The 14,088-nt window shown below is 43.7% G+C and overlaps 1 protein-coding gene across 2 annotated transcripts in view; it reads left to right on the forward strand.

The window, feature by feature from the left end:
• FAM107A (family with sequence similarity 107 member A) overlaps positions 1 to 14,088 on the forward strand; it is a 775,781-nt gene that overhangs the window by 480,128 nt on the left and 281,565 nt on the right. Inside the window, exon 1 of one of the 2 annotated variants that reach the window (XM_085624740.1) lies at positions 10,432 to 10,652. The exons of the other annotated variant lie outside the window; for it this stretch is intronic. Within the exon in view, the coding sequence (XP_085480866.1) occupies positions 10,574 to 10,652 (79 nt within the window). The 5' untranslated portion in view covers positions 10,432 to 10,573. Of the gene's footprint in view, positions 1 to 10,431; positions 10,653 to 14,088 lie in introns of those variants that run through there. 2 annotated transcript variants of the gene reach the window in all.

Here is a 14,088-nt window from a genome sequence, read left to right on the forward strand (position 1 = left end):
GTACTCATGACAATAAGGGCCATACCAGACAGAACTACAGGATTGAGTCCTCATGAAATAATCATGGGACGTGCAATGAGACGTGTTTATACCAGTCAACAAGCTGATGACAATTTCTGATGACCTGGTGTTGGAATACTGTAAAGGCCTGGCTGACGCAGTTCATTCTGTGTTTCATCAGGTTGGACCAGATGCCACCACACTTGAAAAGAAGCAAGCCCATGATCTGAGCCCAGGTGATTGGGTAAGGATAAAAGTCCACAGAAGAAGAAATTGTCTGGTTCCAAGGTGGGGAAAACCACGACAAGTCATTTTGACCATGACCACAGCTGTGAAGTGTGCTGGACTGAAAAACTGGATCCATGCCAGTCATACATTGAGAATTCCAAATCCGGTGGACAGCACAGGAAAATAATACTTTAAAGAATCAGAATCAAGCACTGAATCAGATGACGAAGGGTCAAAGACACAAGGAAACTCTGAAAGGGGGGAAACAGAACAAAGATCAGCTTTGGTTCCCAGAAGTATCGCTCTGAGAAGAAGATTGCAGGTTTCTGAATCCAGCGATTCTGGAAACGAGCAAGAAGCGCAGGGTTCTAAGAAAGAACACAGAAAGAAAAGAGGAAAGAGTACTGAAGACGCAACAAAAGAAATTCGTGAAAAGGAAGTACCAGATGAGAGACTGAGAGAAATTCCACCTGAAATAACAAATCTAAGTGAACAAGGGACAGGTACAGAGAGAGAGGGGCAGATTTCTGCGGAAGACCCCCGAGGAGGTGTAGGGAACTGCAACATCGAGTTAGGTGAAGGGATAAGTAGCCAGCAGGAAGATTGCGTGCCGGAGACCCGAGGAGGGACAGAAGTAGGGAAAACAAAACAAGTGGTGGAAGAAGAAGTTGCTGAAAAGACAAAGCAAGTTGAGACAGAGTCTGAAGAGAGTGAAAATGAAATACCTGAAGGTCGAGTTCTAAGAAAGAGAGCTTGGAGGAATGAAAAGAATGACAAAGGAAGTAAAGTAAAAAGAGTTGCAAGAGATGATGTTTGGCCCAATAAAATAAGGAAACTGAGATATCGATTGACAAGAGTGAATTCACCGAGAGCTGAACAGGTGAATGAAGTGACAAGTCAAGAGAAATCAAAAGAAGACGAATTAACTGAAGACAAAGAGAGTAGAAGAACAAGGAAACCTAACCAGAAGTATAAGTCACCAGAATGGACGTACGTGGCACTGCCTGAACAGGGAGAAGAGGCAGATAGTCAAGGAAATCCAGAGGAGACTGTACTGAAAGTGGTTGAGGATGAAATAGAATCGGAAATCCTGAGAGTTCTCTTGTCCGACATTGGAGAAGAAGAAACGGAAGTTCAGGAAAATGAATATTTGGAAGACGAGAGGAGAGTGAAGAACGATGAGATGCCAAACTGAATAAGTTAAGAAAACTATTGATGAAGAAAACAAGATATTGAATTAAAAATAGTGACTGGCAGAACCAAATAGGTGTTAGAACCTCAGGTTAGAAAACTATTTGTGAAGTAAAAGAGGCTAAGTCAAAAGACACGGTCCATTTTAACAAGATGGCTAACATAGAAAGTAGTAAAGGTAGATGTACATTCATGAAAAGATGGTGTAAAATGTGTTGTTGTTGTACAGGATTATTAATGCTTTTATGGAGCATCCTTGCTCTTGTCATTTCTTTCAAGGCTACTATAGATACATTAGAAGGACATAGTGAGAACAAAACAAATATAGGGAAAATTCCAAAGGTAGTTCCAACTAGAATAGATAAAAATTATTTGCATAAAGACAGGTCAATAACAGATTTTTCTAAAAATGTGTTTTCAAAATTATTGTATGAATATTTAAAGGCAATGGACGTACGGGACTGCTACGTATGTATGCAGTTACCTGCATCTGTTTCTGACGGAGTGACATATCATCACCTTCCGGCAACGTATGGAATAACATGTAGTGTAACAGCTAGTTTATTTTATGAGACAGGGAAATTAGAATATTATTTTTCAGATGTAGATAACATTTTTGCGCAAGTGCCTTCTTATAATAAATTGAACAAAGTAAAACCTGCTAAGGTATTAGGTGAATTCTTTTTAGAAACTAAGGAACTAACATTGGAGTATATTTTTAGAAACAAGTTAACATGCAGTTTAAAGAAGGAGGAAAATACATTCCTAGACATGGTTGAGGAAAGGAGATTGAAAATGCAAAGAAAAGCAGCAGAAGGGAAAGTGGAGAAAACAATCTGGGATATAGAGAAAGAAAAACATTTGAAAGGAGAAGCTAGTCCAACTATAGCTTTAGATTGGCCTCAGAAAGGGAAATTTTGCGTTTGAAGGAATCAAACCGCGTATGATAATTATTTTCTTGGTAATAGTGAGTGCCATGATACATATCGAATCATGGGTGGATAGGGATTCAAAGGTGGAAGAGATCCAGTCTTTCCTGGATTATATTTTATTTGTGGGAACAGGGCATATTATCGTTTGCCAGACCATTGGTATGGCACATGTTACGTAGGCCTGGTCTTTCCAAAAATCTTTCATAAGGATAGAGGAGAAGATGGTGTACATAGCTTAAGTACTCATTTAGCTAGAACCAAGAGAGAATCTTGGGCAGAAATTGTAGGTGATATTTTTCAGGCATTGATACCAGCAGTGGGAATAACTCTGAATGCAAACAAAATTAGAAAATTGTCAACAGTAGTGGATCGCTTGTCAACAAGCACCGCTGGAGGATTTTTATTGGTTAACACTGAGATGGTTGCCATGTGTGTTATGGTAATGCAAAATCGACTTGCCCTTGATATTTTATTGGCAAAAGAGGGTGGAGTCTGTGGAATGCTGAAAGTTCAACATTGTTGTACTTACATACCTGACGAAAGCAAAGATATGAAAACTTATATTAAGAATATTACTGAATTGCATGATGAATTTGCACCACTAGAGGTTGAAAGTGTTTGGGATAGAATTGGAAAGAAAATAGCTGCTCTTAAGAATTTCTTAGTAAAAATAGGTAGTACTCTTATAGGTAAAATATTGTTTCCATTAACATGTGTAATCTGCATAGTTTTAATGATAAGATTATGGTGTATGTGCTGTAGAAACAAGAAAAATAAGAAAAGAATAAAAAGACAAAAATTAAAAAGAAAGGACAAGGATCAAGATAGGGATTTGGAAGAGATAACATTAGAAGAATGGAAGGAGAGTATGTATAAAACAGTAAAAAGAGAATAAATGGGTGAAACTGAATTATGATTAAGGGCCAGAAAACATTTTAAAGATTCCGTAAAGACAGAACAATATTTTGGGTGGTGTGGTGATAAAATCACCAAAGGGGGGATTGCTGGAGCGGGTTATGCAAAATTCTGTATACCCACCCCATTTTGCATGTCGTTTTATTAATTAGATTAATTAAATTAATTATAATCGTACTAATGGTTTGGAGTGATGTGGAAATAATTAATCAACCTTATTAATGACTGAAATAGATGTGGGATTTGCGTCTGCATGGCCTAATTAATGACGTGAACTGAATTTTGTATGCATACTAATGATAGATAATTAGAACATTGCATGATATATGTCGCTTTGGTGATGTAATTGTGATTCGTGCTTTATTTAGTAAGTATAAACCACATTGAGTGTTGCTTTTGGCTAGATAAATACACACACTTATGGGTATTAGCGAGGGAATAACATTTAATTAGTCATTTTTATGTATTAATTACATTTTTGTGTTTCTTTGCTTAAGTTGACTATTCTGGCCTATCGAATGATGGCTGCTTTTGGTGCCTAACCCGACTGCCAACGCTGAACCAGGCTTGGGTGAAGTGCGCCTGCGCTAAAGATGAGCAACAATGGCCCTGTCCTGACCCCAGATGAACATGTACCTTCCAAGGACAGCCTGGGACATCAGCCAAAAATTTTGAACAAAGGCTGTTGTGTGAACCGGAACTGACAAGGGTCATAACACAAAAGACACTTTCGTGAGAAACCAAAAGGATGATCCCTGATTGTCCAATCAGCGAACTCGGATGCCCAAACTTTGATACATTTTAACATTGATTTTACTATAAATTATGGTAGAATAGAGAGGTAATTACGGTCGCTCCTTCGATTTCCTGATGATATGCTGACGGAGAGGACGGTGACACTGCAGGACAGCTGTTAGCCTAATGCCCAAACTCCTGATGAACTGAATCTGCTAAAAGTGATGGGCATAGATTTGCGAGACTGCAAAATTTGACATAGAGGACGACTTTAGCCAGAATAGGTAAATATGAATGGCAACTTGATCAAATGAATGATTTAATCTGCAATATTAATCTAAATTTGGATTTGAACATCTACAGAAATGAGTTTGGTTGTTTATTCATAGAAATGTGTTAATGAAAAGGTTAATTAGAGTATTAGAATTTCACTTAAATCTACAACTAACAGATCCGTCCCGGTTATGAGGGGAATACCAAATGTGGAATCTAGGGCCTAATGAGTATAAGAAGGGTTTGTAGGTTTGATGCTCATTAGGGTAAAGTGGTATCTTCCTCCCTCATTATTCAGCGCTTGGAAGGATAATCGCCTCTCGCACGGACTGATGGTGAGTGTGTGTTGGTGTTATGGGCCCCACCAGCGAATGTATGGATAGTGTGCGTGTGTGAGATCTTTTAGTCCGTGACAGTAGGGAGGGATTTTGCACTCCGTGCTGCATCACTAGGGTTTTATCTTCAGAGTGTTTTTATCCTTCAAGAGGTATCAAGAGGCTGCTCCTCCACTCCAGAGGAGAAACAGGCTCACTTCCTGAATGTTTGCCAGACAGCTCTCATCTATTTAGAACACGCTAGCACTGTTTCCATATTGGGCAGTCTTTTTGTGATTTTTTGTTCTGTGCAAGGGGGGGAGATTCCCTGATTCTGGTTAAGATTATAAAATGTGTAAGCTCTAAAGTCTACAGCAGCATTGAAATCCCCACTTCCCCTCCACCCCAAAGATATTCAGGCTGCTTTCATAGGAGTTATGCATTCTTTGCCCTGCTGAATTTCTTTTGGTCTTTCTGCTATTTTTTTATATTTCTTGTCAATAAACCAGTGAGTTTCTGTATCATACACTGTGTGTTGCAATTGAATCCTTTATTCAACCATGAAGGTTAGCTGTGTGCTATATTTTCATGTTAAAAGCAGTGTGATGGTGAAAAGGTGTACTGTGGCAAAGCCCAAGCTATACCTGGCTGGTGATCTCCTATCAGGGCGAAACCTGTCCTAGGTTGCTTATGTTCGGTTCATTGAGGCCCAGACCTAACAGTTTGGTTTTGACTGTTCCCATAAGGAGCAGAATCAAGGCTGATATGCATATGTCTGGGTCCAAACTGAGGAGGCGTGGTGAGCAAAAGACCAATGGGTTTGAATGCTACACTGAGCGATTGCTAGTTGTTAAACAAATTGCAAGCATTCCTTCCATCACATTTTGTGCGTTTGAATGCCCTGATGGCCTACCCTCCAAAACACCTAGTCATTTTTCCTCTACACAGTGTCTCACTGTTCCCCCTCTCTCTCTCTGGGTCATCTTTGGTCTGCACTTTCATTACTATGTTTAATGACATATTGACAAGATAGGAATGGCTGTGGGGTCGTTGTCTTTTATAGACTCACCTAAGATGGGTGCTTATATATAAATGGAGGAGGAAAATATTTGTTTTCCGCTTACAATGGGCGTTATTTCTTTTTCAGTGCCACCTAGGCAGCTCGGTGGCCTTGGCAGGGAACAGAAGCAGTGCATAGTGTACAGACTGTAATAACGAGGAGAAAGTTGGTGCCCATTCATATTTTCTTGTGTATTACCTATCAGATGCATCATATCATCCCAAATCAGAATGACATCAGGTGTCCTTTAATATGCTCCTCCACAGATGATATCACAAGAATTGACATGACAGCAACTTTGCTGCCCATTGATGCACCACAGAACACATTTAACATTCTTACTGAGGACTCCAGACACCCCATGCCACTAAATTGTGATCCTTCACTGATCTCATGTGATAAGGTTTACATTTTTATTTTATGATTGTGCTTCCTGAATAAGTTTTGTCTCTAGCGCTTATCTTCTCAAAAACAACCAGTTCACTGCACTGCCAAAGTGAGTTCTCCCTCCAGTGTCTATCCTCTCAAAAACAACCAGTTCACTGCACTGCCAGAGTGAGTTCTCCCTCCAGTGCCTATCCTCTCAAAAACAACAAGCTCTCTGTGCTGCCAGAGTGAGTTCCCCCTCCAGCGTCTAACCTCGCAAAAACAACCAGTTCACTGCGCTGCTAGAGTGGGTTCTCCCTCTAACGCCTATCGTGTCAAGGGCAACCAGTTCTCTGTGCTGCCAGAATGAGTTATCCCTCCAGCGCCTATCCTCTCAAAACCAATCAGTTCACTGCGCTGCCAGGGCGAGTTCTCACTCTAGCACCTATCATCTCAAAGGCAACCAGCTCCTTGTGCTGCTTCAGTGAGTTCTCCCTCTGGTGCCTTTCCTCTCAAAAGCAACAGCTCACTGTGCTGCCAGAGTGAGTTCCCCCTCTAGCACCTTTCCTCTCAAAAGCAACCAGCTCACTGTGCTGAAGAGTGAGTTCTCCCTCTAGCACCTTTCCTCTCAAAAGCAACCAGCTCACTGTGCTGCCAGAGTGAGTTCCCCTTCTAGCGCCTATCCTCTAGGGGTGGGCAGAAATTGCGTAGTTGCGCCACGCAAAGCTCAGCGAAATGGTAAAAAATCTCTGCAGACACGCAGAAATTCCGCGAACACGCGGAATTGCTTGTTCGCGATGCTTTTTTCCTGTTCACGATCGCTGTTTGCATGCTCGGGGGGAAATATCTCGCGAATATCATTTTGAAAACGCGAACAAGCAAAAAATTCCACGAAGCCACGGAACGCAGAATTTTGGGCAATTCCGCATTCTACGCGGGAACGCAAAATTACCCACATTGCGCAAATTCCGCGAGCAGAACGGAATTACTGCCCAGGCCTACTATCCTCTCAAAAGCAACCAGCTCACTGTGCTGCAGAATGAGTTCTCCCTCTAGTGCCAATCCTCTAAAAACCAACCAGCTCTCTGTGCTCAGAGTGAGTTCTCCCTCTAGCAACTATCCTCTGAAAACCAACCAGCACACTGTGCTGCTAGAGTGAGTTCCCCCTCTAGCACCTATCCTCTGAAAAGCCACTAGCTCACTGTGCTGCCAGAGTGGGTTCGCCCTCTAGCGCCTTTCCTCTCAAAAGCAACCCGCTCACTGTGCAGCAGAGTGAGTTCTCCCTCTAATGCCAATCCTCTCAAAAGCAACAGGCTCACCATGCTGCAGAGCGAGTTCTCCCTCTAGCAGCTATTCTCTGAAAACCAACCAGCTCACTGTGCTGCTAGAGTGAGTTCTCCCTCTAGCGCCTATCCTCTCAAAAGCAACCAGCTCTCTGTACTGCCAGAGTGAGTTTGCCCTCTAGCACCTTTCCTCTCAAAAGCAACCATCTCACTGTGCTGCCAGAGTGAGTTCTCCCTCCTGCGCCATTCCTCTCAAAAGCAGCTAGCTCACTGTGCTGCCAGAGTGGATTCGCCCTATAGCACCTTTCCTCTCAAAAGCAACCAGGTCACTGTGCTGCTAGAGTGAGTTCTCCCTCTAGCATTAGTTCTCTCAAAAGCACCTAGCTCACTGTGCTGCCAGAGTGAGTTTGCCCTATAGCACCTTTCCTCTCAAAATCAATTAGCTCACTGTGCTGCCAGAGTGAGTTCTCCCTCTAGAGTCTATCCTCTCAAAAGCAACCTGCTCACTGTGCTACAGAGTGAGTTCTCCCTCTAGCACCTATTCTCTCAAAAGCAACTAGCTCAATATGCTGCCAGAGTGAGTTCTCCCTCTAGCGCCTATCTTCTGAAAACCAACCAGCTCTCTGTGCTGCAGAGTGAGTTCTCCCTCTAGCACCTATCCTCTCAAAACCAACCAGCTCACTCTGCTAGAGTGAGTTCTTCCTCTAGCATTATTTCTCTCAAAAGCACCTAGCTCACTGTGCTTCCAGAGTGAGTTTGCCCTCTAGCACCTTTCCTCTCAAAAGAAACTAGCTCACTGTGCTGTCAGAGTGAGTTCTCCCTCTAGCGCCTATCCTCTCAAAAGCAACCTGCTCACTGTGCTGCAGAGTGAGTTCTCCCTCTAGCGCCTATTCTCTCAAAAGCAACCAGCTCACTGTGCTGCCAGAGTGAGTTCTCCCTCTAGCGCCTATCCTCTGAAAACCAACCAGCTCACTGTGCTGCCAGAGTTCTCCCTCTAGCGCCTTTCCTCTGAAAACCAACCAGCTCACTGTGCTGCCTGAGTGAGTTCTCCCTCTAGCGCCTATCCTCTCAAAAGCAACCAGCTCACTGTGCTGCCAGAGTGAGTTCTCCCTCTAGCGCCTATCCTCTGAAAAGCAACCAGCTTACTGTGCTGCCAGAGTGAGTTCTCTCTCTAGTGCCTATCCTCTGAAAACCAACCAGCTCTCTGTACTTCCAGAGTTGAGTTCTCCCTCGAGTGCCTATCTTCTCAAAAGCAACGCAGTTGCTAAAAATAGCAAAAACTTTAGGCATATAAATGTATCATCAGAAGACATCAATCACAAGTGTGAGCTGCAAAGCCGTCTTCAGGGGGTGCAAGTATCAACACGAAGACACCAGGTGCTACTCCAAGATCACGCTTTAAATTAGCCAGGACCTATCAAATGCCGACTTCATCTGGACGCTGTCTTTGTCATTAATTAGTGGGTTGAAATGCACACGTTGGCTGGCTGACTTCGTGATTTTGCAGGAGTTTGTTTCGTTATTTTGCTGACTTTCTTTCTTCACTTTCCCCTAGAACAAATTTAAGACTCAAAGTACGGCCCGGGAGACGCCAGCGGTCCTCCTGTCCTTTACATGCGCCCCCTGGTCGTCAACAGCACCTTTAGAGTACTGTTTAATCGACTCAGCCCTAACAATAAAAAACGTCATTTAATGGGTAATTGGTGTGAAAGAAAAAAAGAAACTATGGAGTCCTGCACCGCTAAACTTTAAAAACACCTTCATTTATAAAGACATCTTGCAGCAAAGTGTGACAATATGATAAAGTTTCTTTAAAATTCAAAAAGTCTATTTAAATTAACATGCAGTACCTTCTCATCTTAGTACATAATATTATATCAGTGCACTGAGAAGAATTAATTTAAAAGTGATAGTCTTCAAATATTAATTTAGAAACATTAATTATTTCACTTGTTTTGACACAATGCCAATAGTGAACTAAAAAGAGGGAAGTCAGTTGCTGTGTGCATTCATTGGGTGGCTTGGGTTCCTGTTATACATGAACAACATTATAGTTTGTTAAATCAAACACAGGAGAAGGTAGTGCACAGTGCCCATCCTGAAGTCATGCGTTTCAAGGTCCTCTTATATGTGATAATGAAGAAAAATTAGGAAAAGTGAAATAAAACAATTGCCTAGGGTCACACAATCTGCTAAAGTCCAGAAGCTGAGATTAATCCCAGGTTTTCTGGTTACACGTTGTGCAAGTCAGCCACTAGATGTATACGATCCCCTTCCCCTACACCCACCTTACCAGTCCCGTCCCCAGCCCCCACCGCCACCCTGCTCGCATCAATGTGGCGGTGGGTCATATCACAGGCACCCAGAAAATATTTGTGAGTGCCCCTGCCCTAGAAGAACAGGGCACTTTGTTTAGGCTGCAAAACCAATTAAGGACTCTCAAGTTTTGGAAATTCTTGGAGTGTGAGCTAATTAGCATACTTAATGACATCATCATGTTTCAGCACCGTTAACATCAATGACAAGACAAGAGGTGCTATACCAACACCTCATTAACGAAGCCACACCTCTTACAACAAGAGTGCAGCGGCACTACTACCCTCAGTAACTTAAGTGGTCTTTATGAGGGCACTGGCTGTGGCTGACTGCCTTGTTGACCTTCTAAACTGAGTCACATTTAGAGATCAGGAGCTGGACCTCACCAGGTGTGACATTTATCCTTCTGTGAGTGAGAGCCCAACCCAACCGCACAATGTGTGAGTCTCACTCACAATGAGTGAGACTTGAGGTATCTGTAAAATACATGTGCAAAATGGTGAATGTTCAGTCTACTTATACATTAACATGTGGGAAAAAAACAAGCTCATATATTGGTCTTCTGGAGAGTCAAAAATAGCAAGGAGCAAAAGCATGTCATTGAACGTACTTTGTGACGATGGCTGCCACATTCTGTACTGTCCGCAGTAGATCAGTGCAGCAGTAGGTGTGAAGAAGAACATGCACACAAAAGCACAAGGTGCCATCACAACAGACTCAAGGACTGGCTGTGGTAGATCAGAGCATGCCTGTCAGGAGGGGAGGGAAGGGAAGGGCAGGAGCTGCTGAACAGCCCGCGGAGTCACGTGACATATATTCTCTCTCAGCTGAAAAGATCTCGGCACGAGTGAGAGAGCTTTGCAGAGGCTGCCAAAAGTCATGCTCACTTGCAGAGTGGGCTAGGTACTGCAGGAGCCGGCGGCGGGATCGGACGGTCGAGCCCCGGGAGCCTGCCTCGCCATGTCTCACCGGCTGTGGGATCAGGTGAGGGTGCCGGCTGGAGCTGCGGGGGCGCACCGAGCCATGTTGGTCAAGTCAGGTAAGCAGGTGCCTTTGCGGAAGCCTCCTGTGATGATGATGTGTGTGTGTGTGTGTGTGTGCAGCCGGGCACCAGAGAAGAAACCCGATCTGCCTCCGAGAGTGGACATTCCATCCGTGACCCCTGGGCACTCCCCGCGCATGAATATTTGCAAAAGGCGGATGGGGTTTAATTAAACCCGTGGCATAAACAGAACTCAGACAAGTGCGCAGGGAAAGGACCCCCTCCTCGCCAGCTGGTTATTTCTTTAGATTGGGGGTCTGTAACTGGTCGATTTATTACCATCTTAGATTTTCGACAGCCTTCTTCCAGATTCCCAACAGGCTAACAGGCAAAAGGTGTCGATCACAACTTTACCTCCTGGCGTGCTGCCTAGGTACAGTACCCATATAAAAAGGACCCTCCCTCCAGGCTCGGCAGGCAGCGCAGACACGAGGTCAATAAAAACATGTCACCGTAAGATGAATGTGCAATCGGACCGTAGCTGTTTAACTATTTGCCTAGTGCGTCTTTGCATTGCCGAAAGCCAGCCTGTGATTTCTATTGCCATGGAAAACATGGGAGGGGCCGCGCCGAATCTGCGCATTTTGTACAGTTCACCGGCCGTGGCCGTGTTTGGAGGGATTGGTTTTGACATTTGCATCTCTGCAATGTAACCTGGTTGCACAGGTTTGTTTCAATGCGCAGTCTGAGCAGGAAGCAACCGCGGCAGTGTGTGAATTAAGGGCGAGCGAGAGAATGCCCGGCACGTGCGCTATGAAGGGTATGTGCCATACGTAAACACGCTGGGGGCAGCCCCCGGCCAGCCGCGGGTGCTAGTGAGGTGCAATGTTGGAGGTTTAATTAGATGTGCTGTCACTGAACAGCTCGCGCCAACCCCGCCCCCTCTGCGGGTCAGGAAAAGGAGTTCTGCAGTGTACACTGACACTTTAAGAAGCATAAGTTGCCAAACAACACATTAATCAGTACATTTATCGATTACAATATGTCCTTTCTCTTTAATTGCGCTAGAGGTTGACAAGTATTGAGATTTTTGGGGGGAGGGTGGGGCGGGGAGGAATTTTATAGAATGCGAACTCGACCCTAAGGTATCATACAGAGCGCTTTACATGAGCACCAGTTGCGTTACTGACGGACAATTTCATATTTAATAGGCAAGGGGAGATTAATTGTTTTGCCCAGAATCACAGGATGTTGAGCGTCCCTGCCGAGACTCGAACCCGATTCCGCAGGTTAGAGACGGACCGCTCTGTTATCCAGATGTTTCTACATGAGCTCGCTATTGCCTTGTGCCAGCTGGGCCTTTCGCTGACTTGGGTACGTAGTACTGCAGTTTTTACTGTGGACACCATTTGTTGTTTTTCCTACTGTGGGTGGCATTTCCAATGGCACCGTTCTGTTGGTGACGCTTTGCAGACTCCCTGAATGCTGGCATTGCGTTAAAGTCACTGCGCATTTCTGTAGCTCAAACCTGCTGCTTCAGGTAACGCGAGGTCGATCACAAGGTGTATTTCTAAAAAATCAGAGGAACTGTACACAGTGAGGTACCCGCAGAGTTCCCTTTCTGGACGCACAGTGCTGAAGGATGAAGCATGCCCCCAGGCCCACGTGCATGCCTGCCCAGAGGAAGGACATCTTTATCACTGGCTGCTTTAATTAACACCGCCGTTAAATCATGTTCTGTCAGAACAGATAATGTCGGCTCATCTCTGGTTTAAAAAGCCTTTCTCCTCAAGGTTAGGGGTTAGAGCTGGGTGATAACGGCACAGCCTCATGCTAGCAGCGAATTAATTTATGTTGAACCAAGTGAATAATGCCAAAATAATCATCAATACCTCATGGTGCAAACCATAACTGCTGGATAGAATATAGCACCAAATATGGACTAATAGCAGTCTGAAAATGGATCTACGTGTAAACAAATCTAACTTGTACTGTACTATCCGGTCTAAGGTATTGCTGGCACCCTGTGTGGACTAATGAGATGAGCTCTGCCACTTAAATGTTTACATGAATTCTAGGTTCACTGGCGAAGACAAGAAGGAGACTGCGAAAACGGGTTTGCTTTTTTGCCTGTGATAGGTCATATATGGGGGCAGAGTCTCATAGCCCTACTCCCACAGGCTGTTGGGCACTAACAGCTCGTATTTGCCTCTCATTTCATTAGGTTCCCTCCCTGTCAATTAGCGTTTTCATAATTGCTGTGTGGACTTTTAACAGAGGTTAATGCCCTCTGCAGAGGGCAATAATGTTGACTTATATTGTTATCAAGCGAATACTTCTCAGAAGGTACCTCTGCAGCTTTCAGAGCAGAGTGAGATGAACTGTATCAGGGCGGCAGGCCTGCTGGAAGCATTATCATCAAATACTGACTCCAGGCCACATTGCACGAGGAATTCATTTTTCACAGATATTGATACTAACTTACAGAAGATAGCTGATCCAGTACAGGCATATGCAACAGATAGGGCAACCTTGAATCCCTAGATGCCAGGTTATTGGTACAGAAAAAAACAATAGTTCCTTTGGAGTGGTGCTAGAAGTTATTGGATTTAGAGTTTAAGTTTACAACATACAGCCAATGTTAATATTACAATAATGATAGAGGACCAAGTTGGATTAGTTTCAATGCAGGTGTTGTTTACGAGTATCTCCTACAAGTGAAAGCAAGATGCTATATGGACAATAATAGAGGTGTTGCCGTTCTCAAGTGTGTAAAATATGCAACCACAGTAAGAAAGTTGCATATGATGAGGTACTCTGATGGTTGTCTATGTATGAAATATCTGTGGCCATGAATCAATGTAGTCTCTGTGTCCCAAAACATCTCTTCATCTGTAGGCCAGGGCAGTCAACAGTCAGTTATGTTGATGTTTCAGTCCCAAAAGGTGGCTTTGAGAGGTCTTCATCAGGACTTGTGACAATAGTATTTCTAACATTAAGTCTTGGAAATTAAAGACGCAAGCAAGAACTTAGAATCAATATCAATAACGGTAAAGGGGTATGTTGTATTTAGCCTATTAGTGTAAAAAGAGACTACTTTTAATGGGCATCAAATAAATTAGTGAGCCTGTTTGGCAGTGTCATTTTCAAGAGGGGGAGACTGCTGACAACAGTGGGCTAATGTAGACAACAGTGCTGTGGTGGAGACAGTGGTTCAGGAAGGGAAAAACACATGTATTTCATTTTTAAAACTTGATAAACTGTTCTGTAGTTGCATGTCTGGTAGGAGCTTTCATTCAGTTGATCTGCTTATGGGGCAATTTTGGCCTTCAGATCCAACTGAGTGTGGGCAGCATAGATGGTTTAGATGAGTTGTTTAGTTGATGAGGTCTGAGATCAGTCACTGAACGGCTTTGTGCATCGCAGACAAGCATTGATCTTATCTATGAAGAAGCTATTGGAGATTGGCCTACAAATAACATCTTCGGCAATG

Source organism: Triturus cristatus, chromosome 9 (assembly GCF_964204655.1).
Source record: "Triturus cristatus chromosome 9, aTriCri1.1, whole genome shotgun sequence".
In the NCBI taxonomy this organism is placed as follows: Eukaryota; Metazoa; Chordata; class Amphibia; order Caudata; family Salamandridae; genus Triturus; species Triturus cristatus.